The sequence below is a fragment of the Schistocerca piceifrons genome, chromosome 1, assembly GCF_021461385.2.
Source record: "Schistocerca piceifrons isolate TAMUIC-IGC-003096 chromosome 1, iqSchPice1.1, whole genome shotgun sequence".
Lineage (NCBI taxonomy): Eukaryota > Metazoa > Arthropoda > Insecta > Orthoptera > Acrididae > Schistocerca > Schistocerca piceifrons.
The window spans coordinates 460,217,651-460,244,587 of record NC_060138.1 but is presented as its reverse complement, the minus strand read 5'-3'; the positions used below and the strand labels follow the sequence as shown (position 1 = coordinate 460,244,587).

The 26,937-nt window shown below is 40.8% G+C and overlaps 1 protein-coding gene and 1 non-coding gene across 2 annotated transcripts in view; both read left to right on the top strand.

Annotated features, from left to right (window-relative positions):
- Nucleotides 1–26,937, top strand: part of LOC124736369 (beta-1,4-glucuronyltransferase 1-like) — a 184,615-nt gene that overhangs the window by 142,488 nt on the left and 15,190 nt on the right. Inside the window, exon 3 of the mRNA XM_047248574.1 lies at nt 497–804. Within this exon, the coding sequence (XP_047104530.1) occupies nt 497–804 (308 nt within the window). The remainder of the gene's footprint in view (nt 1–496; nt 805–26,937) is intronic.
- On the top strand, nt 17,040–17,114 carry Trnas-cga. Its single transcript has one exon. It is a non-coding gene; the product is annotated as a tRNA-Ser (tRNA).

The window sequence follows — 26,937 nt, the reverse complement described above, 5'->3', positions numbered from 1 at the left end:
GCTTTGTGATAGATGGCGCTATAATAGTCACAAACGTATAAGTACGTGGTATCACGTAACATTCCGCCAGTGCGGACGGTATCTGCTTCGTGATACATTACCCGTGTTAAAATGGACCGTTTACCAATTGCGGAAAAGGTCGATATCGATTTGATGTATGGCTATTGTGATCAAAATGCCCAACTGGCGTGTGCTCTGTATGCTGCTCGATATCCTGGATGACATCATCCAAGTGTGTGGACCGTTCACCGGATAGTTACGTTATTTAAGGAAACAGGAAGTCTTCAGCCACATGTGAAACGTCAACCACGGCCTGTAACAAATGATGATGCCCAAGTAGGTGTTTTAGCTGCTGTCGCGGCTAATCCGCACATCAGTTGCAGACAAATTGCGCGAGAATCGGGACACCACACACGAGTATTGTTTATTGGCGTCCGCTTTCTATGATGGGAAATGATTTGTGGACTCCAGCATGATAAATTATTCCTGTATGCAGGTGAGTTTCCACTTGCTGTGGCCTTCGGAGCAGCCACCCAACGATACTGTTGTCGCGGCTGGGGACCAGCTGGAGGAAGCGGACTGCGGAGAGGACGACGAGCAGGTGCTGCAGCGGCTGCTGTGGCGCCAGGCGCACCCTGTGGGGGAGCAGCTGTCGTACCCGCAGAACCTGGCCAGGAACACGGCCAGGCTCGCCTGCCCCACGAAGCTCACGCTCTGCCCAGACGTTGACATGCTGCCCCCTGCAGGCTTCGATGTCAACGCTGCACTCACGGAGCTGTTCAGCCGCCAGCCACCCTGTATCAGGTATCGTCATAAGTGTTCACAACCTTGAGTTACTTTGTTATGCTACCGCTTGCAGCTGAACCACCTGGAAGTGCTCAACAGGTATTCACAAATCTTCAGAAATGTCAGAAACCAAGTCATGAGCATAAGCCTATAGTCGTCGTCGATGGATGTATTGGGAGGGTTCACATAATCGACCTGTCAGTATCCAGAGTAGTTCCTATTTGCAACTAGACCGTCTGGAATTACCTCATTTGGTATTTGTCGATACCTAGAAACTATCAGAAACCGTGCCATATGCATTACTTCCACAGCTGTTGATGTATGTATCTTGGGGGACACACACAGCAAACACGACCATCGGAGTTTTCTCAAATGTCGATCTGAGTTACAATCAGCGATATTTCTGGACCAGGACTGTACTTTCAGCTCTTGATCATACACTTCCAACCATGTGTGGACACTTCAATCAGCACGACAAGCCCCACTGTATTGCTGAACGATCCTATCCTCCCCAAGAGAGTCGATCATTTTGGTCGGATGAACATGAACATTGAGCACGCACAAGCGTTCCACGTGCATTAACGATCTAGAGAACTCAATGAAACTATTTTTTAGAGCGTAACGATGAGACCAACAACTTATGCTATTACAGAAATGCTTGCAGATTCTTAAGGCACGTCCATCGTGCAAGACACAAAAAAAGTAACTCGTCGAACAAGTCTACAACAGCACAGTTTCGATACTGTTGAGCAAGTTCAAGTCTTTCTGGCCAATACACCACAGCCAACACTAATACAGAACCAGCAGTCTAGTTTGGAGCCCCATGTGTGGCAGGGTTAATTAAAACGTTGAAGTAGACATATGTCATTTCACTGGTTTGTTTGGATGATGAGCTGTTTCATTATAACATGGACATCGGCTGCCAAAGAAGCTCGACAACAGTTGACAGAATTTCACGCTATGTCATTTAGCTTCCTTATGTTATACTAAAGCCATTCAAGCTCACTAACCGTTCGCAGACTCCGCCGTTTCAGAAATCCTGATCGTTGTATGAAAGCACATTATCATCCAAGCTTTGGAATTAGGATAATTCACTTTCTTTATTCATAGCGGCAATAGACGAAAAACATGCATTAAAAATGTAAGTCCTATCATATTAGCTGAACTAAGTGATGGTCATAGATTGCCATATGCCAGGGGCTACACGTTGCAGATGCAGAACTATGATGTGCTCATAATAAGGTGACCCAACAGTGTAATGTCTGTGTCTTGTAAGCTGATATGTCGAGATAGTCTAGCTCAATAACTCCACTGTTGAGACAATTTTTATCAAGGGAATCTAGGTATCGTCTAGTCCGAAGTCTAAACACAGTCTTTTAGCAGTTGTTTTTAATCACTATCTTCAAGTAGAAAACTGTCAAAGCCATTTACGTATTCAGACCCATGTAAACATAAATAATTGTTATTTACTGCGAAAATGAAGCGAAGTTAAATTTTGTTCCTTTACCGTTATTCATTAACTCTAATGTGATATAAAGTCCACTTGAAAGTGTAATGACGAGTTGTAAAACAAACCTCCATACGTTGTGACAACTGGGAGGGTTATTGCTCGATAATTCTGTCAGAGACAGCAAAGGACTGGAAGAGCAGTTGAACGGAATGGACATTGTCTTGAAAGGAGGATATAAGATGAACATCAACAAAAGCAAAACGATTTTAAGTTTAAGAAATGAAGGTATTGCTATTAATAACACACAAAATTTCGTATGCTGGCCATAAACTCTACATAACTGAGTAAATTAAAGCTTAGCTCGATCCCCCAGTATACAGGTTGGCGAACAGCTATGTAATTAAAATAACCAAATTAGCTGGAAAACGCAGGCCGAGCTCACAGCTAAAATAATCGAAAAATGGTTCAAATGGCTCTAAGCACTATGGGACGTAACATCTGAGGTCTTCAGTCCCCTAGAACTTAGAACTACTTAAACCTAACTAACCTAAGGACATCACACACATCCATCCATGTTCTGAGGCATCAAGGGATCACCAATGTAGTATTGGAGGGCAGCGTGGAGGGTAAAAATCGTAGAGGGAGACCAAGAGATGAATACCCTTGGCAGATTCAGAAGGATGTGGGCTGCAGTAGGTACTGGGAGATGAAGAACCTTGCACAGGATAGAGTAGCATGGAGAGCTGCATCAAACCAGTCTCAGGACTGAAGACCACAACAACAACAACTGTAGCACTGCCAACCTGTTTAGAGGTCAGGTGTTTCTTGGGACAAACGTATTTGGGATGAATGGAGTAGAGAGCAAGGGTGTTTTCGCTGAAGAATGAATAACAAATTAATTTCCTTCTTTTCCTCAACACGTTATGTAGCCATTATGAAAACTCAACACTTTCTGCAAAATACGTTATTATATCGCATACTTCGACTTAATTTATAGTAAGGAGCGTGAACCATGAATGAAACTTTAAAAAGCCACATGTTACGCAATACACAGTAGAACAATCATTTCTGTATGTTCGTTCATAGTTCCCGTGTAACAGACTATATAATCAAAGGTATTCGAACGCATTATGTAATGTGCAGTAATAGATCACTAGATCTCAAGAGAGGCGGCCCCATCAGTGTACACGGAGGCGGGGAGTATCGAGTTATAAGTCGAGAAGAAGATTGGGCCGGCGAGCAGAACTTAGCAGTGTCGAAGGTAGGCTAGTTAGTGTGGATTTCACCTGAGTAATAAATCCTTCCTGGAGAATTCAGCCTTCCTGAAGGTTCCCAAGGTGACTGTTGGTGATGTGACTGTGAAGTCCAAAGGAGAATAACAATCACAGATAAATCTATACCAGGCAGGCCTCACGTACTGACGGACAGGGATCATGCTATACGATGTGGCAATGAGAGGGAAGGTTTTGGGTTAGGCGAATACCTGGAGAACCTCAGATGACATAATGCGTGATAACAACAGTAAAATAGGAGGGAAGTGATGTTATAGTGCTAGAAAGTTTTTCGTAATTAAAGTGTGATCCTATTATTGCTTTAACAGAACACTAAATGCTGAAGGATATGCACACATTTTTCAGCTAGTGTACTGCATACAGCTGAGGAACAGTTCGGAGACGGTGATTCATTGGAAATGGAAATGAGCGTTTGGCGTCATTGGCCGGGAGGCCCCTTATGGGGCAGGTCTGGCCGCCTTGGTGCAGGTCTTATTACATTCGACGCTACATTGGGCGACCTGCGCGCCGGATGTGGGTGAAATGATGATGAAGACAGCACAACACCCAATCCCTGAACGGAGAAAATCCCTGACCCAGCCGGTAATCGAACTCGGGTCCGTAGGACGGCAATCCGTCACGCTGACCACTCAGCTAACGGGGCGGACATTGTGTCAGCGCGATAGTTCATCCTGTCATGAAGTATCAATCTATGAGCCAATGGTTTGTGGGTAATAACATTCGTGATATGGCCTGGCCTGCTCATAGTTCCGACCTGAACCCAATGGAACACCTGTGGAATGAGAACGCTAACTTCGCTCCATACCCCAGTGTCCAACGTTACTACCTTCTCTGGTTTCGGCTGTTGAGAAGGAACGGACTGCCATTCCTCCACAGACATTCGGGCACCACATTTAAAGTGACCTCAGCAGAGAACAGGTGAAGGATAGACACATTTGATATTAATGTCCAATAATTGTTGCCTGAATACTCTGGATAAGCTAATGTTGTTTAAATCTGGATGTTAAATATGTTCTTTACAGGGTTATAGTGCTGCTGACACACTAATTAAAAAAATTATTGGAGAAAAAAGATTACAGCATCCACAATTTTAATTAGACGGAGTTACTGGTGAGATTAATGTTTTAAAAGTTGTATCAGAAGAGTTGTAGAGGTGTAGCACAATACACTTACATTAACACACTAAAATGGAAATCCAGTAGCGTAGTTTGCTCACGTCTTCTTACTGTGTAGGTGCTAAATTTTTTGCTTCACGTGCGGAAATTTATCTACATCTGCTGCATAGAGTGCAAATCGCCGTAAAATTGCTAAGCAAATTGTAGTTTTCGTTGCAGCATACATTAAAAGTTCTTTCGGTTCCTTTCGCAGATGGAGCTCGGCAAGACCAGCGTGAGTTGTAATTAACTTAAGCTTATCTTTTCGATATAGCGCTAGTACTTGATACACGACGGATGTTCAATAAATAATGCAACACATATTTTTTTCCGAAAGCAGGTTTGTTTTATTCAGATTTCAGTGCACCATATTCTTCCCCACTCTTTTGTCTACAAAACCTTATTTTTGTGCATAATCTCTGCTCAACGCATCGGCTTTACTCCACGTTACTGGGAGGGCCTGTACCCACGCATGCAACCGCTCAGCCGCGCGGGATTAGCCGAGCGGTCTAAGGGGCTGCAGTGATGTACTGTGCGGCTGGTCCCGGCGGAGGTTCGAGTCCTCGCTAGGGCATGGGTGTGTGTGTTTGTCCTTAGGATAATTTAGATTAAGTAGTGTGTAAGCTTAGGGACTGATGACCTTAGCAGTTTTGTCCCATAAGATTTCACACACATTTGAACATTTTTTTTTTTTAGCAACCGCTCTACTGGTCGACGTCGGAACCAACGTCTTACTGCATAAATAACCTCCCCATCAGCCACATAACGCTTCCTGAGGGGTGAATCAAAAAAATGGTTCAAACGGCTCTGAGCACTATGGGACTCAACTTCTGAGGTCATCAGTCCCCTAGAACTTAGAACTACTTAAACCTAACCAACCTAAGGACATCACACACATCCATGCCCGAAGCAAGATTCGAACCTGCGACCGTAGCGGTCGCGCGGTTCCAGACTGTAGCGCCTAGAACCGCTCGGCCACCCCGGCCGGCAGGGGTGAATCCTTCATTAGCCTCAACAGAAGGAAGTCGGAAGATGCGAGATACGGGCTGTAGGGTGGAAGAGGAAGAAGTGTCCAATGAAGTTTTGTGAGCTTCTCTCTGGTGCACAGACAATTGTGAGGCCTGGCGTTGTCAAGGAGGAGAAGTTCTTTTGCATTTTTGTGGCGATGAACACGTTCAAGTCGTTTCTTCAATTTCCTGAGGGTGGCACAGCACAGTTCAGAACTGCTCGTTGCGCCATGAGGAGGACGTTAAACAGAATAGCGCCTACAGAATCCCAGAAGATCATCGCCATGAGTTTACTGGCTGAGCATGTGGCTTTCAACTTCTTCTCCGAGGGAGAGGTGGTATAGCGCCCACCGTGGATTGATGTTTTGCTTCCGGTTCGAAGTCATGAAACCATGTTTCATCGTCTGTGACATTCGACTAGCCTCGCAACGCGCAATCAACTCCGCACAGCTGATCTTTCGTTGCTCCTTATAGCCTTCTGTTAGGCGGCGAAGAACCCAGGGGACACACACCTTGTAAGTAGGCTGTCTAGGTTTTTATATTGGTAACGCCACGTAGCGCTCTGTATGAAAATCACTGGCTGTGCTGTGTGCAGTCTGTGGCTGTGTGGCATTGTTGTAATATTCGCTATTGTAGTGTTGGGCTGTTGGCTGTTAACAGCGCATAGCGTTGCGCAGTTGGAGGTGAGCCGCCAGCAGTGGTGGATGTGGGGAGAGAAATGGCGGAGTTTTGAAATTTGTAAGACTGGATGGCATGAACTGCTATATATATTATGACTATTAAGGTAAATATATTGTTTGTTCTCTATCAAAATCTTTCATTTGCTAACTATGCCTATCAGTAGTTAGTGCCTTCAGTAGTTTGAATCTTTTATTTAGCTGGCAGTAGTGGCACTCGCTGTATTGCAGTAGCTTGAGTAACGAAGATTTTTGTGAGGTAAGTGATTTGTGAAAGGTATAGGTTAATGTTAGTCAGGGCCATTCTTTTGTAGGGATTTTTGAAAGTCAGACTGCGTTGCGCTAAAAATATTGTGTGTCAGTTTAAACACAGTCATGTATAATTGTTCTAAGGGGACATTTCATATGGCGACCCTGCCAGGATACCTCACTGGAATCTTCAGATTTTTTTCCTGTAGTTTGTGCAATTAGTGTAGCCTTTGTTTATTGCTAGCGCAGAATTGCAGAGAGAATTTCCTTTGTAGTTGTAGTTTTTCATTCTTGTACAGTAAAACAGTTGTGGCACACATGTAGATTTGCACCAAGTATTTTGCAGCTGCGCTTGCAATTAACGAGATATTATTTTCAATGCTATGTTAATGTGTTTTCTTATTTTGCTCTTCAAATTTTCTTTTCTGTGTTGTCGTGTGAAATATTGTGACAATAAGGGCGTGTGAAAAACGTAATACTAGGCTCCAAAGTAAACTGAGAAATGATAGTGAAGACGAAAGCAGTGTGTTAGCGCCACCGTGTAATGAATTAACTAATGTTCAAAATTAGTAATTTGGTAATTGTGCATAGGGAAATGGAGCGGGCTGCAAATAATGGTGTAGGCAGTGAAACAATTAGTGAACAGGGAAGCATTATCGATCGATCGGTCAGCAACAGCTTGCCTCAGGAATCCGAAATGTCAGGACACAATCCTGCAAATACTATAGATTCAGGTTTTGCATCCTCGCCGTTTTCTCAAATAAGTCAAGACACATTTCCTGCTTTTCAAAATGCGAATATTGTCGGTTCAAATGCATTGTCAAATAGCACTGAGGAACATGTTTCAGACACCAGTGCATTGTTATTAGAATTAATGCAACAAATGGGACAAAAGCTTCAAAAGTTAGACACAATGGAACAAAATCTTCAAAAGGTAGACACAATGGAACAACAACAGAGGCAAACACAGCAACGGTTAGACACAATGGAACAAAATCTTCAAAAGTTAGTCACAATGGAACAAAATCAGTGACAAACACAGCAAAAGCTTCAAAAGTTAGACACAATGGAACAAAATCTTCGGAAGTTAGACACCACGCTTGAACAAGACCGAGTAAAAGATAGCATCATAATGATGAAACATTTTGAACAATCTGAATTTTCCAGTCTTGTGAAATAATAACATTGAATCGAAATGTCAAAAAGTCTGTAATGACGTAAAAACACAAATTTGTGAGCATTTTCAACCTATTTTTTCGCGGCATGAAAATGCATTACAGAATCACGAAGCAGCCATAAAAGAACTGCAAACTATTGTTCATGAAAATCATGAGACCTTGCAAGCTAAAATTGACTCAGTTGCATCTACCAATTCAGTTATGCAACTTGCAAAAACTCAGGAAAACTTAAAGGACACAGTAGATACTCTGAAACTTGGTTCAGAAAACCACACTGTGGACATAAGTACACTAGCGGAGAAAGTAGCCAAACTTTCGGATCAGTTCACTAACTTATCTGCGAAGGTAGATGATGATCTGAATGACACAAGACCTGTAGCCATCACTGACACAGAAGAGTATGAACAAATTAAGAAATTCAAACAAAATCAGAATCAAATTAATACGCAATACAAAAGAGAAATCCGGGAAGTACAAGATCAGTTGGCACAAGTAATACAAAAATTACGTATTTCAGAGGACACTCACGCTCCAACACGGGAAGAGGAACTTAGAAATACGGAAAAGCCACAAAATAATAACACAGGGCATTTCGGAAATTATGAAAGAAATTGGCAAGGTGCACCGAATTTTGAGATGGAACCGCCGACACGACGTAACAATGACCGATATGGGACTCGCCGACACGATGATTTTGACTATAAGCTGTTCATTACTACATGTAAATTCAAAACATTTAAGAATTCTGGCAACGACATTCATCCACAAGCGTGGCTCCATCAATTCTCTCATTGTTTTCCTCCCAACTGGTCAGTAGAGCACAGATTAGAATTTATGTGTGGCTACTTAGAGAATGAACCAGCTGAAAGAATGCGATCGGTCATTCACGATTTTCACAGTGAAGGAGAATTTTATCATGCCATCCTCTCAGTATATTGGTCTCAAGCTACACAAGACCGAGTAAAAGATAGCATCATAATGATGAAACATTTCGAACAATCTGAATTTTCCAGTCTTGTGAAATATTTTGATGACATGTTGCACAAGAATCAGTACCTGTCAAACCCATACAGCTTCTCAGAACTCACCCGCATTTGCTTAATCAAACTACCTGAACATTTACGACATATTATTTTGGCAGGGCGTTACAAAGACGATATTGAAGCTTTTCAGGGACTCTTACAAGAATTAGAAATTGACACAGACAGTCGCGGGATGCGAAAACAGGAAAACAATCACTACAGGTCACATCCGTCATAATTCCGTGACGACAGAAACAATAACTGGACACGACAAGTCAATTCTTACAGCGCAAATCGTGACCAAAACAGACACCACCCATATGACAACCACTGGCAGAGTAATAATAGTTACAGAGAAAGATCGCATTTCCGTAGTAATGAATATGACAGAGATTACCATAGAAACAGACAATATGGGAACAAAAACAATTATTATCAAGGGAGACAGAATAACTTCAGACACAACAGTTCTGTGCGCAGTTACAATTCAGGAAGAAATTTCCCACCACGTGACCGGCAAGAAAGAAACTATGGAATCTACCGACATGACGACAGACGATATAATAGTAACGACAGACTTGAATTGCATCAGAACTGGCGAGCTTCAAACAGGGCAGGGCCTTCTCGTCAAGGTGAATTTGTAGAAGTTAGGTCTCCTAATCCCAATAACGACGCACGCCAACAAAGTGATAGCAGACAACGACTCGCACCGCAGGCAGCCACGTTCGCCGGCTGGCTCAGAGAAAAATAACATAGACGCTAACCTTGAGAAAAATTTTAGCATTCCTTACCGACATATACCGCATGATAATTGCGTTGAAGTTGAAACTCTGCGTACTAGGAAGAGTAAAGGTTTACACCACATTTCACATGTAAAACCGTTTATTAAGAGATAATCTGCTTTTTAACTTTGTCTTTGCCATACAATGTATCACTTCACGTTACTAGTATGCTTTGTCAGACTTAGAAACTGTTAACATGCAACAATGTTTGAAGTTAAACATCCAGTCAAGAACCAAGAGAACTTATTTAAACAGAAATTACGAATGCATTGTTATAGTGAACAGACGTCACAGTGTTATTGTGTGTGTACATTCTTGCTTGTTAGTTGCACGATTACGTAACGTCTATAAGGCTCACATACTTAGAACATTTACCAGTACTGCTAATGAGATTTTAATGCAACATTTTGGTTTACTTGAAAATACATTCTGGATTTAAAGTACTTTCTGTGAGATACTAGATGACACAGTGGTTAGTTTATGTGACAGCTACACGATTTTATCACGACGCTGCTAATGAGTGACCATTTACAATGTTGCTTTTGCAGTGTTTCTGTTTTATATCCGCACAGTTTTTCTGTATTATTCTGGAAAGTAAAACATGTTTTAGAAGTAACTTTTGTGGTATAGCTACAATGAGACTGCCTTTTCCGTAGCACAACAATACGTTACAGCACAGTACTTTCATCATCATGGCAATAAGCGTAATAACTAAGATATCTATACGCAAAGCATTTCACTTTTGTTTATCATGAGGTAAGTACATTGGCTTCCGCAGAACTTAGCTTTCGGAGGACGATAACTACGACACTTCCACAGAGATTATCTTACAACAAGACGCACAGTTTAGCACTACAGTACACGTATTTGAGTGATTAATTTTGTACTTAAATCATTTATTTTTAAAGATATTTGAAGTACAATGATACAAAGGTTTTCCATGATACATTTCATTCCATTGCTGTAATCTGTAACACCTGAGGGTGTAATTACATTAATCCTCAGGGGGGTACACGCCTACTTTGTGTACCATGTGTTTGGCAAGCACAGGGAGCCCTAGCTAATATGGTATTTGCTTATACAACTTTACACATCGGTACCATATTTCTCTAACACAGAATTACACAGCTATCTGATCATTTAACTGAGAGAGACAAATATTTATTTTACTACATCAGTGACAGATGTTTACGTAATTACACAGTTGGATAACTTCACACTTATGAAATTGTATTTTGTCTGTACTTTGTGAAATGTTCATATATTTTCGGAACCACTGTGATACTATGAGACCTTTGAATGATGTATTTGGTATGGGATCATGATTTTTAAAGTATGTTGGAGGTAGATGACACTGTTGAAATGAGCAGAGGTTCTTTATTTAGGTTTTGACCTTATTGCAGAAAGCTACGACGTTTTTGAGATTTGACTGAGGTGTTATGATGTTACTATTATGATGACAATGTCTATTATGCTGTTGAGGTATGTTTATGATCAATAAGCTGATGTTATATGAGGAATTTGATTATGCTACGTATTTATTATAATGAAATATTGAAGAAGTGTCGATGAATATGTGTATGAATAATGAGTAGTGGTTCGGGACTCTGATTTGAGGAAAAGGACGTTGGAAACCAAGAATCGTACTTTAAGAGTTATGAAATGTGTGTAAATGCGCAAATGTATCACAATGCCGACGAAAACTTTTTGAACACTGTTATATTTACAGGACTTTGTTTCTACACATTTGCAACGCAAATTCTCGACCTGTGAAATTTTTTATATGAGACTGTCACTGTAATGCAAACTGGTGTCGTAAATATTTCAGTAAGAAAGTTAAGTGACCACCTTCACGTAATGCGTCGTGGGCACCCAGCTGTGCAACAGTCGCCTGGAAAAAAGTCATTAGTGTGTGCCTTTCAGAAGCACAGGTGGAGTAAAAAAAAAAAAGGAGGCCATTATCCTCACTATTGACATTCCTTTGTAGAAAGCATCGCAAATACGACACGCTCAAACTTTAAAACATATGTAACACTGTGGAGCTCTTAATTTATGATATTTACTGAAATGCCTAATGAAATGACGAGAAATATTTTTATGTCTATACACCTGATTATGACTATTGTCTTTCTAGTTCAGAGATTTTTTTTTACTACCTTATGAAATGGCATATGGCTAAAGAATGATGTTTCATGCCTCCTTTGTACATATTTGCTCATTTTCTTTAATATCTAGTTTCTAGCTGCACTGCAGCATTGGTTATTATAAAATTTAATAGATGTACTAATATCACTATTTTCTGTCTACAGGCCCAGTAAAGAATACGTTTATGATATACTTTCTTAGAAAAGAGAGCACAAATAGACATTTCCCTTCACAGGAATTGCATAAATAATTTTTTTAATGACTTGGTAACTTTCTTGCAGAGTAAGTTTTTGTGATGCATCACCCTAGTGTTAAGATGTGACATAGGTATTAAAAATGGCCATTTTTACTGTAATATTCTTTCTGCTTGAGCTTTGTCATGTTTAGATATAAGTTATTGCATTTGCTGCTGCCGTTTGCCAGCTCATATTAGTTGTAATGTTGCATTTGCTTGGTAATTTAGATTTACTGTAGCTTGCTTTGACAATTTCCATTGCTGTTTGTATTAATTGTTTTGTGCTGCTGCATTGCCTCGTCCCTCAGTTTAGCATCTGAGCTCAGTAGATTTAAGTTAGCTTAAGAGGGGGTAGAATATATAAGAGAATGAGTTGCGATGAATTGGAAGAAATGCATTGAGAATTTATACGAAAAAGTACAGAAAGCAGGTATAGGTAGGATTTTCTTGGAAATAAATGATGAGGTAAGATAATGGAAAGTAAATAATGAGGTAAGAAATGTGTCAACATATAAATACAGAAAGCATGCTTGGATAGGATTTTTTTTTTGGTGGAAACAAATGTTGAAATAAGACGAAAGATCTATGGAATGAAGTTTGGGTTGGACTGCAGTACCAAATGTTACACTGAGAACAAACCCTGTCCTTTCCTTTTGTGTTATCCCACTATGTGTTTGTGTACCCTTGTGTATTTGTTTTCTTTCTGTCTCTGTGTACTGTTTCATAGAATTTTTTCTCTTCTAATACTAAGCTACATTCACTATGATGAGGAATACTGTTATCCTCAAATATAATTTGCATTAATAATATGTTATTTACTTCATAAAGATGTTTAGACATTAATTATTCTGTTTTGTTTTAATGCTCATGTGTGAAGTTGATGTTCCAAAAGTTATTCTGATCTTTTATGTATTTACTTATGTCATAATTCTTGTAACACTGATGTATATGTTATTTCGATTCTTTTGTAAAGCCCGTATTACTACAAATGTTATCTGTATTGTTATGTTCTTTAATGATGTATTTTGTACCATTCTTATTGTATTCTTATGTTATAAAATTGTAATTGACACCAGTTCATCAAATTAAGTAACTTGTAAGTTACATTTCACTGCACACGTTTCTGTTGGTCATAGTATATGGACAATATGTGAGATGTTGGGACTGTTTGTGCTTGCACGTGTGTTAATAAGTCAGCAAGGGACTGGTTAACAGCATTGCTGGTTCTAAGGACAATTCAAAAACTTTGTGAGTGCACAAGTGGTGGTTTATGGACTTGCTATATTCTCCGCAAGACTCTTCGATGGTGATTGTGCACCTGCACAGTCGCAACAGATGGCTGTTGGCCGTCTCTACAACGTCTACAGTGAGTCTGCACCTTTGATGACGGCCTGCACCTTTGATGACCCACCAATACCATTATTTCTACAAGGACTGCAGTGGGTCTGCACCTCTGGTGGCCCACCAATACCATAATCTCTACCAGGACTACAGTGGGTCTGCTCTGTGACGACCTCCCTACCAGTATTCTTCAAAACTTCGACTGACTCTGCTGTGGGTTTGCTCTGTTGTGGCCCATTACCTGTCTGCATGTCAAGAGTCAGCACTGTCTTTCCGTTGGAAGGACAACACTACTTCTTCAAGACTGCATGGAAATTCACTACTTCCGTGTGCATTTTCTTTTACTGCTCAGACATTGAGAAAAACACTGCTATTTTACTGTGATGAACGATCAGGACTGTCTTTATGGACTGTGTGAAAATTTTACCTTTGACCAACATTGTATCAATAAGTGTGTGCATTTGATTTCTTTGTTATTGTAATTATGAAAAATTTCTTCAAATCTGTATTGCCCACTGCCCAAAACAATTTGTAAAATTTTTTGTGGGGAGCATGGGGGCTATGTAAGTAGGCTGTCTAGGTTTTTATATTGGTAACGCCACGTAGCGCTCTGTATGAAAATCACTGGCTGTGCTGTGTGCAGTCTGTGGCTGTGTGGCATTGTTGTAATATTCGCTATTGTAGTGTTGGGCTGTTGGCTGTTAACAGCACATAGCGTTGCGCAGTTGGAGGTGAGCCGCCAGCAGTGGTGGATGTGGGGAGAGAAATGGCGGAGTTTTGAAATTTGTAAGACTGGATGGCATGAACTGCTATATATATATTATGACTATTAAGGTAAATATATTGTTTGTTCTGTATCAAAATCTTTCATTTGCTAACTATGCCTATCAGTAGTTAGTGCCTTCAGTAGTTTGAATCTTTTATTTAGCTGGCAGTAGTGGCACTCGCTGTATTGCAGTAGCTTGAGTAACGAAGATTTTTGTGAGGTAAGTGATTTGTGAAAGGTATAGGTTAATGTTAGTCAGGGCCATTCTTTTGTAGGGATCTTTGAAAGTCAGACTGCGTTGCGCTAAAAATATTGTGTGTCAGTTTAAACACAGTCATGTATAATTGTTCTAAGGGGACGTTTGAATCTTTGTGTACCCAAAATGGTGTACGAGTGGGTAAGCACTACCACCAGATGTCCAGTTGTGCAGCGAGGTGTTTCATTGTAATCCGACGATCACAGTGTCCGCACGTTCCAACATTTCATGAGTCAGCTGTGGTCGACCGACCGGCACATGGGAGGTCGGACAGGTTTGCGCTACCTTGTTGCGATGATGACGAACGCCTCGCCCAGCAAGTCATCGTACTTTTGTTCACTTCCATGTCTCTGTAGATATTCTGGAAGCTACTGTGAGTATGTGGTCTTCCACAAAAAGGAACTCAGAGATACCTCCGTCACAGACGCCACTTTGAAGACTACGTATAGCGCCGCCACCTATCGGAACTTCATAAAACTGCTGGGGCTACGCGGGAGTTCTCCACCATGTCCCACAAGAAATCCCGCATTTTTTCAACAGAAACTGGCCGAGAAAAAGGTGTTTTGTATTACTTATTGAACACCCCTCATATTTGCATTCATCATTGAAAATCGGTTCTTGCAATGTAACAAGTAGACTCTTACGACACAGTTTGCATATTAGTTAGAACCTTGACCTTTCAGAATTATCAATATTTCCAGGATCCCTTCCGTCAGTTAAATTAATCAGAACGTTCTACGAGGGTCACTTTAAAAGAAATGCACACTGTTTTTTTAATCCATCTTTTATTCTACATGTCTGTGTGTAGACACATCCTTTAGGAACAATATTTTCATTTCTCCACATAATCTCCATCCCTCTCAACTGCCTTACGCCATCTTGGAACCAGCGCCTGTATACCCGCACGGTAAAATTCTGGACCAACCTGTTGGAGCCACTGCTTTGCAGCGTCTACGAGGGACTCATCATCTTCAAACCTTGTTCCAAAAAGAGTGTCTTTCAGTTTCCCAAAGAGATGATAGTCACATGGAGCCAGGTCAGGACTGTAAGGCGGGTGTTTCGGTGTTGTCCATCCGAGTTTTCTGATCGCTTCCATGGTTTTTTGACTGACGTGTGGCAGTGCATTATCGTGCAACAGCAAAACATCCTGTTTTTGTCGATGTGGTCGAACACGACTCAGTCGAGTTTGAAGTTTCTTCAGTGTCATCACATATGCATCAGAATTTATGGTGGTTCCACTTGGCATGATGTCCACAAGCAAGAGTCCTTCGGAATCGAAAAACACCGTAGCCATAACTTCTCCAGCAGAAGGTGTGGTTTTGAATTTTTTTTTTCATGGATGAATTTTCATGATGCCACTCCATTGATTGCCTCTTCGTCTCTGGTGAAAAATGATGGAGCCATGTTTCATCACCTGTCACAATTATTCCAAGAAATTCATCTCAACCATTCTCCTCTTGTTCCAAACGATCGCTGCATACCGTTTTTCTTGTTTCTTTGTGAGTCACTGTCAACATCCTGGAAACCCACCTGGCCCAAACCTTTTTTAACGCCAACACTCTCAGTATTCTGCAAACGCTTCCTTCCCCTATCCCAACGTAGTGTGACAATTCGTTCACTGTGATGTGTCTGTCAGCAGTCACCAATTCTTTAACTCTCTGGAGTGTGTGCATTACGAGACCTGCCACTGCAAGGACAATCCTCAATATTGCCGTGCCCACTTTCATCACGTAACCTGCTTGCCCACCGACTAACTGTACAGCTATCGACAGCAGCATCTCCATACACCTGTTTCAACCTCTTGTGGATGTTTCCCAGTGTCTCGTATTCATAGCACAGGAATTCTATGACAGCACGTTGCTTCTGACGAACGTCAAGTGTAGCAGCCATCTTGAAGACATGCTGTGATGGCGCCACTCATGGGAACAGGTTGAACTAAGAATGAGATTTTCACTCTGTAGCGGAGTGTGGGCTGATATGAAACTTCCTAGTAGATTAAAACTGTGCGCCGGACCGAGACTCGAACTCGGGACCTTTGCCTTTTGCGGGCAAGTGCTCTACCATCTGAGCTACCGAAGCACGACTCATGCCTGGTACTCACAGCTTTACTTCTGCCAGTATCTCGTCTCCTACCTTCCAAACTTTACAGAAACTCTTCTGCGAACCTTGCAGAACTAGCACTCCTGAAAGAAAGGATATTGCGGAGACATGGCTTAGCCACAGCCGGGGGGATGTTTCCAGAATGAGATTTTCACTCTGCGGCGGAGTGTGCGCTGATATGAAACTTCCTGGCAGATTTAAACTGTGTGCTCGACCGAGACTCGAACTCGGGACCTTTGCCTTTCGCGGGCAAGTGCTCTACCAACGCCGGCCGCGGTGGTCTAGCGGTTCTAGGCGCTCAGTCCGGAACCGCGCGACTGCTACGGTCGCAGGTTCGAATCCTGCCTAGGGCATGGATGTGTGTGTTGTCTTTAGGTTAGTTAGGTTTAAGTAGTTCTAAGTTCTAGGGGACTGATGACCACAGATGTTAAGTCCCATAGTGCTCAGAGCCATTTGAACCATTTTTTTTTTTTTTTTTTTTTTGCTCTACCAACTGAGCTACCCAAACACGACTCATGCCCCGTCCTCACAGCTTTTACTTCTGCCAGTACTTCGTCTCCTGGCAGAAGTAAAAGCTGTGTGGTCGGGGCGTGCGTCGTGCTTGGGTAGCTCAGTTGGTAGAGCACTTGCCCGCGAAAGGCAAAGGTCCCGAGTTCGAGTCTCGGTCCGGCGCACAGTTTTAATCTCCCAGGAAGTTTCAGGTTGAACTAAGTTTGAAAACAAGCGGGAAAGATATATCTACACACTGTAAGACTTTCACACATGCAAAATGGACACTGTATTTTTACAAAAATAGTGTGCATTTCTTTTGGTGTGACCCTCATACTTTGTTCTTTTTTTTTTATAGCCTCAGCATCGTTATTTTCTCCAGCGTGATATAAAATTTTATGACATGATGGCTTTGTGTCAGCTACCTATCTTTAGGCATCAACCTAAGTCGCTCCTGTAGTAGTCTACATGTTTCCTCATACAGTGTCCGACACTTGCTGCGTAAGAAGGAGATTTCCAGTTGTCCATAAGATACTAAACAGAAAAGTTTAGGTTTCAATGCCCCTCGAAGAGGAGGCGAGACAGAAAACAAGCCCAGGTTGGGTGCAGGAACTGTTCTAGCATTTGTCTTAAGCAATTTAGAGAAATGACAAACGACCTAAATCTGGACGATCGGGTAGGGATTCGAGCTGTCGTCCTCCAGTATGTGAGTCCAGTGTGCTATCTGCTGCGACACTCTTCTGCTAGACCGCACTGAATATTCGTCTGTTCCAGTAGCAGATCACAGGCAACAGCAGACAAGACCTGCAATCCTAGGAGACCGTGCATGTCTGGGCACCACTTTCCACTAGCTCACACTCTCCACTGTGCAGGGAACAGCATAAACTGGCTGGGACCAGTGGCAGATGGGTCAGAGTTATACTCTCAGGCGAATTCCAGTACAGTAACAAACCGTTCTGACACCAGCTAGTGTGGAGAGAACGAGAGATATGTTAGAATACGTAAAACATGCTGGAAGTGACGGAAGGCTGTCGTAAAGTCAAAATTTCGGCTGGTTTCGTGATGAATACTTCAATACATTTTCAAGCAACAAGATTAGTCACAAGCCAATGCCATTTTGGATTTTCAGTATAAAGGAGGTGCAGGGGCAGCGATTTCGTTTACGTGGACTTATAGCTGATGTCTTTGGAGGACGTCAAGCGAATGAAACAGCCTGCATATTGAACTCAGAGCATGGGAGATGCTTCGCAGACGATGCCCCCACCTTGTGGGGATTGCTAGCGTTGTCACACGTCCCCATTTTGTAGGAATCGTCCCTATTTTTCTATGATTGTCTCGTGTTTCTACATGAGAATGATGGGACACCTCTAGTTCCTACTGTTATGGTTTACTTATACAGTTTTACTATTTTATAACATGGTGCATAATTTTTTATTTCATATTCTTAATTTTATCATCTTACTCTTGTTAACCAAAGCCAATACGTGTAAAACACGAGAGACCAACAAAACAATGGGTTTTTGCGCTCTCGTTTTCAAAATATGTTTAGTTATGGAGCGATACAGTGAAGGAGTATTGACATGTTTCGTATTGTCGGTATACCGTAAGAGCAAGCCATTATTAATATTGCGGTGACATTAGCGCTTTCGAAAGTGCGAGTCATGTTTAAAATGCTCAGTAGATTAAGTAGAAATACAAATAGCAGTGGCAACGAGAATAGAGACGACAATTATGACAGAATCAGGTCTGAAAAGTGAAAATTTGCTCATTTAGTAATGAACAGTCAGAATATAAACATTTCAAAATTTGGTTGGCTAAAGGTAATGATGAAGAGATGGTAAAGTGTACAGTGTTTTGCTTCCTTTTCAATAAAAAGTGAGTGTATTGGGGCCGTGAGAAAGCATTTTCAAGAGAGAAACAAACTTTCTCTTGCATCAACTTCTAAAAGTAAATCGATTGCAGGCTTTTGTAGTGTAAAGCAGTCTTGTGTTGACAATTAAGTTTCACTGCTGAACTGTCACGTCTATATTGTGGAGTTATGCGTAACGTTAATTATGTTTCTACAGATAACAATATTAATCTAGGAAGCACAATTATCAAACACTTAAAATTAAGTTCGAAACTTCATTGTGGACATACAAAATGTGAGATGGTAGTACAAAATGTGTTGGCTACGCATGCGGTAGAACTCGTAGAAAATATATTACAAGATGGCGCTTTTTCTGTTTCGATAGACGCCTCCAATAAAGGTGATATTAAAGGCTCTCCTGTGTCGATAACATAGTTTACTGAGGTACATGGAGTGAATTAGAAATTACTAAGCTCCTATAACGATAGTAATGAAACAGCTGAGCTATTTTCGGGAAAAATAAGTTCGTTTTAGATAAACACAGTTTGGAAGTAAATAGTATATCAAGCTTCTGTGTAGACAATGCAGCAGTGATCTTCGTAAAACATCACTTAGTTTTTCAGAATTTTAAATCTTTAATTAATAATATAATCAGAGAGAATTTTAACTGTCATGCTATTCATAAAATGGCCAAAACCGCATCCAAAATGTCGAGAGTCTAGTATTGAAAGCCTACAACGAGTTCTCTTCTAATAAGGAAACCCATGAACTCAAACAAATATTTGACATAGTTGAAAAAGAACATCCAAAAGTTTAACGGTATATTCATGTACGGTGGTTGTCCTCTTTGCCGGTTCTTGAGTGCTGACTAAGACAGTGGGAAGCTATTCTGTCTTACTGACCAACTTTTTAATATGGACTTTCGGCAAAGGCGTGGACAAAGAAGACGAATGGTGACTTCCCTTTTTATACATGTAGTTCATACATAACTACATGAGTTTTGTTACATCAACTATTTTACGACTTAAAAATCGGAAAGAGCAGGCTACAGGTCTTTACGTCATTTTAGAATGTTTGAAGAAAAACTTTGAATCTAGATTAAAAGTTGGTTTTCTTGCTTTTAATGTGAATAAAAATCTGAAGAGATTGAGCAAATCGGTCAAGGACAATGTTAGGAAAGATGCTGCTAACGTTTCTCAGAGAAGCCTGAACTATCGAAATAAGTGGTTTAATTTCAGTATCTCGCCTGAGCATGAAAGATGAGATGACCTCTTGTAGCGTAATAGATATTTTAAAAGACCATAGCACAAAAGTAAACGATGACGAATTAGACAAAAAATTCGCAGCGTTAAGAAGTCTCATCGAAACTTATAAAACTACAGATTTACAAACAGACCAATAAATGAGTTCATTTGTTTGGTAAAATTGCAGCCTCAAATTTATGAAAGAGAGAGAAATTTGTGTTTTCTATTCGCGCTTGTAGAACAGGTATTTTCCCTCATGAGAAACTTGTGGACTGATGCGTGAAACAAATTTAAGCTGAAATATGTGGAAAGTAAGCTTCTTGTTAAAAATGAATTACTTGAGCTGCTTTGAATTCTGTCGGCATGTTCTGCACGAGAAAAAATTTCAAGGCCGCTACATCACAGAACAAGTACTTCTACAAGATCCAGCCCGAATCCCCTAGATTTTCGCCAGTATAGGGCTCTTAGGTAAGGACTTAACTTTTAGATATTTTAAAATTTCAAGCGTGGTATCTATGGTTCAGTTTGCCGTGAGGATAAAAACTGAGGAACGTTGGTAAGACCTGAACATTTCATGTATTAAGTGCAACCTTCTGTTTGACATGACCTGACTTTTGACTTGCCAAAGGCGGCAGCGTCCCGACTTTTGAGTTGCCAAAGTCGCAAACCTAGACTTCAGCAAACGGCGCTGGAAGATGATGGAGGACTATACCCACCGGTATAATTATGTTCATCTTCATGAAGAATACCTTAGGCACTGACTGTACGTCACTATCTGCCGTAAGCATATTTCTTTGTATCCTGACAGTACAATTACTAGAATTTTAAGGTACAAATTATGATCCAAAAAGAAGAAGGTTCTGAAAATAAATACAAAAAGATACAAAAGAGGTGGGGCTGAAATTACTTTATTTGGGTTTAAATCATCTTCGCCTTTCTTTGTCCCATTTACAGGATTCTTTTATACTTGGTTACACATTGTTGTTGTTGTTGTGGTCTTCAGTCCTGAGACTGGTTTGATGCAGCTCTCCATGCTACTCTATCCTGTGCAAGTTTCTTCATCTCCCAGTACCTACTGCAACCTACATCCTTCTGAATCTGCTTAGTGTATTCATCTCTTGGTCTCCCTCTACGATTTTTACCCTCCACGCTGCCCTCCAATGCTAAATTTGTGATCCCTCGATGCCTCAAAACATGTCCTACCAAACGATCCCTTCTTCTAGTCAAGTTGTGCCACAAACTCCTCTTCTCCCCAATCCTACTCAATACCTCCTCATTAGTTACGTGGTTACACATATCATGTCAATATTTTTGACACTAAGTCGCTGGCGCTTTGAGCTCACTAGGTCCTTACACACGAAGAAATTTCGCCCGACATCTACAGAAACCAATGGAGCATATCTTTTCAGCACCCATAAAGCAAATTCAGTCACAGTTAAAAAGTTTCCACATCTTGATTGTTCTTCAAATTTAATTTGAACTTCTGTTTAGCAAATCCATCAAGGATGTCCCTAATACTCACCAACTTCTTCCACGGTTCCTCCTCCATATCTTCTTCTTCCGAACTCAGAATGATACCAAGCAAATAGCTGTCGCCATACACTGCCAAAAGTTCCTACTCCAGGTCTTTGTTGTTGACTACTTGTTGAGCTTGATTGATCGCTGCTACGTCCATCGATTCTAGGGCACATATGAAGTGTTTGATTTCATCAATGTTTTTTCACGACAAAATTGCTGATCTTATCCAAGTACATCACCTTGTGATGACAGAAAACTGTGGAAGATGGAGCTCTGTCATTTCTTGATACAAAACTTGACGACTGGGAGCGTTTACCAGTATCTTCTTGAGACCAGCGGTGAAGTCAATTACCGCACAGTAATTCTCCCTCACTTTTTCGAAAACATGTCCCTTGGTTGAGGTTGGAGTACATGCCCTTCAACTGTTGGAAAGCTGAAAGCATGGAGCGTGCTTTGTCAGTCACCACAAACCTGACGCTTTCGTATTGTATGCCTCGTGGCCATAGGTTCATACACGATCTTTGAATGATTGCAGTAACTTGCAGGCATATGTCTTCTCGAGTTGATACATTTTTAAAAGCACAGGTTTTGCACATTCACCAGATGGTGGAAAAACCAACATATTTAAAATATATCTTTTCAGCTCATCAGTAGTTTCATCTAAAACGAATCCCACTTCATGTCTCCCGACCGCTCTTTTATTTTCTCTAAACCCTTGACATACATTGGCTGTATGTAACTTATACTCAGAGTGCTCTCATCCGTTAATGACCTTTGTGCTTACTTCTCAAGAAATGATGTGAGTGTAGGATTGTTTACTTCGGGGATTGGAATTCCTGACTGGATTCATGCCACGGCAAGATCGGCACTAAAACCGTTCAATGATCGCTGCTTTCCAGATCCTCAAGTGAATGCGTGTATCAGATTAGTTTGCTCAGGTTTCGTCTTATGAGGCTCCGTGTTCTTTAAATATTTGTTGTTCTACATGTACTGGTTTATTCAGTTTCTTTGAGGCTTGTTGTCGACTGCGATACTTACTTCACGCAGGGCACATCGCAGAATGATGCCATCAGTTCTGATACAATAAGTGTTGAATTCTTCTGAAAGAGCACACAAAGTCTCCTTCTTAACCTCTCTCACAAATTTTGTTGTGAAGAATCCGATGTGGTAAAACACTAACACCGGCGACAAAACAGTACATAGTCGATAGACAGGAAACGCAAAATTAATGCTAGCTCTAACTGAATTTAGGTTCAACTGTTGCAGTATCACTGTTTAAATTTTATTTGAATTGACAGCTACTGCTTTACAATTGTTACTGAATTTGACTGTTGCTGCTGAGGTTAGGCATTGCTGTTGAGGTATGAATAATTACTAATGTTTTCCATAATTTATATTTATTGATGATTTAACAAAATCTTAAAATCCTGTTCTAGAAGAGAAAAAAATTCTGTCTAATTTATTACCAACGCAGAAAACGGGGGGAAAGGTGCCTAAGCATGGAACAGAAGCAGAAAGGTGCATAAAAATCGTGGAAAAATTTAAAGAACTACTTTTAAAGTAAGTGAAAATTACCACGTTTTAGAAGAATGGTTTTCTTAGGGTTACGTCCATGAAACTTACATCTTAATGTAGGAGCATGTTTGTGTAAACATTTTTACGTAACCATACTAGTGTTCAATTTCTGTGAAATCTGCAACAGTAAGAATGATATATTACGGTGCCGATCATTTAATTCCATCGCTATCTGATGTCTTCTTATGCATATAATATTCATTGAACTAGAATTTTAATTCAGGCTTCAAATAAGAGAGACTGGTGCCGAATTGTTGGAGACCGAACGACTGAACACTAATCCCGCTCTCTCGTTACATGCTTCTTTAAATGAAATTAATGTGTTGCAAACATATTTTTTACCGGTCTAATTTTTCGCAAGAACTATATTAGGCTGATCAGCCACCCACCATCTAACAAGTGCGTTTAGAACATTGCTCACTGGTCTGATACAAAAGCATAGGAAAAGGGAGCCATTAAGGTAAAACGTCTTAACGGAATGTTATCTACCTCTTTCGTACTCCTCCGTAAGGTATACTAACTTACATTTCTGGCCCCCATCTTCAATGAGGCTATCTTTTGTGAATGTCAATTAAGTACGATTAAATGAAAGTTTTTTGGAAGGTAACGCCTAATCTGGCGTCCAACGTGAAGCGACGAAACAAAATTTCATCATTAATTTTTGTCTAATACATCTATTTTCTCTTTCATGTTAACATGACAGCTTTGGAGGACATTAATTTGATGAAAGGAGGTTGCACCTGCAACAGAATATAGTAATACCAGAAGACGAGAGGTATTGCTACCATTGTTTTACTGTCTGCTGTAATGTCCCTTTCTGCTGTACGTTATATGAGGATTCTATTAAGTTCGTGAAGTTAAATTTCGTAAAGCTATCTTTCATAAAACCTCGTAAGAAACAATTAAAAATAAGTAATATTATATTTGCAGGTTGCCAAATTAAACTTTAAATTCTGATTTAAAACGAGCGCAAGGCTCCCTACAAATAATATTAGATGCGTTAGCGTAATAAAATTTATGCAAAGAGGCACCTGACCTTTAATAAATTGTATCACTGAAAATAATCACTTTATGATAAAATCAATCTTGTGATTTGATGCTAATTAATTTTGACAGCATTTTTAAATAAGTTCTTCTGCTCCGGCTTCGTCGTATTTCCTGTGGAAATAAAAAGTTTAAATGCGCCACGTAATGGCGGCCAACTTTCTCAGTCAAAGATGATCGCAGCTAGCAGCAAAAAATGCTACACAAACTCTTGCGTTATAACAAATGTGGCGTGGGTTCCTTAAATGATTACTCTGCACTCCAGATTAGCTTATTATATTTTCGTAACTCTTTTACACCTGAATTATGTTCTAGTAATTAAACGAGAGCAAGGCACAAGCTAACGCAATACAATCGTACCCTCTGCACTCAAACAATAGCTAAGATACAAGAAAACATCAGAAGACGACTAAGTTCATTGTTTTCCAGTCCTTTTATAGTATAACAAATATTATAGTGTTCAATTCTTTAGTTTACACATATGATCTTGTATCACGGAGAATAATGTCTTTTTTCTATTATCAGAATCGATAAATTGTCTTTAAAGTTATTTCGTCACTTTGTCCGTATCTCAGTTAGGCATTAAAGTTCACACAACATGACGCATGTATAGTTCTTTTGTCGTTATTTACAGTGTTCATGTCAAATATGTGGAAAGATACACTATACTGCAAATCGCATATGAGGATTTCTCAGGACTTCTGTTGAATGATTCATATTTTAAATTCAGTTATTACAAGTTCTTTAGTTACAAGTTTTAAGATCTTTAATCTCCACTGTTCTGACAGCTGCTATGGACAGCACAAACTCAAGATGGAAGATGTCTACTGTTTTAATTAGGAGCATCCCTCTTGTCTTGTTGCTAATAAAATAGTCTTGATGCGCATAAATTAGACAAACCTCTTCTGCGTATAGTAAAAATTTAATTTCAAGTTTATTTCTTACTGTGTGACAAGGCTAAAATTGGAAAGGTAGTAAAATGAATAGAGTAACTGAAGTAAAGTTTGGAATTGATGTCGATAGCGCCATTGACGGCGAACCGATAATACCGGAAATAAACTCATGTATTTCAGAGTTAGAATAAGACACACAGCCTCAATCTTGTGAAGAGGTTTCACAAACCAGTCAAATTTTCCAGATTACGCAACCAAATTACTGCCGTGACGAGTGCAAATGTTAATGAGAACACTGCGACGTGGAGCGCGAGAGATTGAACTGGCCCTGCAGATTACGACACAAGCAAACATCATACTTGAAACACGCGATAAGGAATGATCCAAGCAAATAAATCTTACTCTGACAAAGATAATGAGCTAGAATGGTGACTTTAAGTGCGGACGACGAATCAGTCGTGCAAATTTCGACACACGGAAGCACCACACTTGAAACGCGAGGCGGAGAACCGGCCATGTAAATTTCGACACAGATGGTAAACACCACACTTGAAGTGCTGGACAAAGAGTTGGCCTTGCGGATGAATAATAGTTTATTTGATATGTCCAAAGAAATCTCAGATCTAAAGGAGGCCAACAAAGGTATGCTTTCGCCTATTCAAAAATAATCTAACGATGTTCAAACACTACAAACGGCAAAAAACGACGCTAAATGTACGATGCAGCAGGTTTCTCAGAGAGCAGAGAAGTTGACACTCGAACCCAAGGACGTGTTGCGAGAGTCCTTAGACGCTCAAGGGGAGAGAGTTACAAATTAATCTACTGAACGGGTAGACGAAAAATATAAACAAATTGTTGGATGCCACCTGGTGGCTTTGCCGGCACGTGACGCGGTGACAAAAGTATGTAAGAGGAGCAGACACGTACAGGGGATCACCTTAGCGAAGACATGGGGTGTAAATGGAGATATCCATTGAGATAAGCAACTTTTGACAAAAGACAAGTTATTATCACGCAGAGCCTGTAAACGAGTATCTCGGAAACGGCAAAGCAGATCGTGCTACTGTAGTGAGCATCTACGGAAAGAGGTAGCAGAACAGTGAAACTACCGCTAAATGGTTGGACGTTCACCACTCTTCGCAGAACTTGCGGTTCGGAGGAGGAAGGAAGATTCGGTTTATAGGCCTGTCGACATCGAGGTCGTTAGAGACGGACCACAAACTCTGATGATGTAGTGGATGAGGAAGGAAATAGACCGTGTCCTTGCAAAGGAACCACCCGGGCGTTTGCCTGGAGCGGTTTAGGGAAATCACGGGAAACCTAAGTTGGATGGCCGGATGCAGGTTTGCACCGTCATCCTCCAGGAAACAAGTCCAGTGTGCTAACCACTGCGCCACCTCGCTCGGTGCGGTCAGGAGGCTTGTCTGCCGAATGAGCACAATGCACAAGAGTTTCGGAGCACACCACTTATCGTACATTGTTGTACATGAAGCTCTGCAACACGCCACCCGTACATGTTGACCCAACGACGTTGCTAATTACGATTTCAGTGGCCTCGGGACCATCAGGATTTCGATCAGTCGAAATGTGGCGGTTCTTTGGGTGAATCACATTTTTGCTACACCGCCTCGATGGTCGTCTCCATAAACGCCGTCATCTAGATGAACAGCGGCTCGGACACTGCAGACGCCACGGACGCAAGCTGGTAGGAGCTGTATTAAGCTGTGGGAGACATTCTGCTACGCTTGCATCGGGCCTATGGTGGTAATCAAAGATACGCTGACAGCTGATAACCACCTGCTAATCTTCATGCTTAATGTCTTCCCCAAAAGCGATGTCATCTTTCAGCAGTATACTGTTCGTGTATCGGAGCCAAAACCGTGCG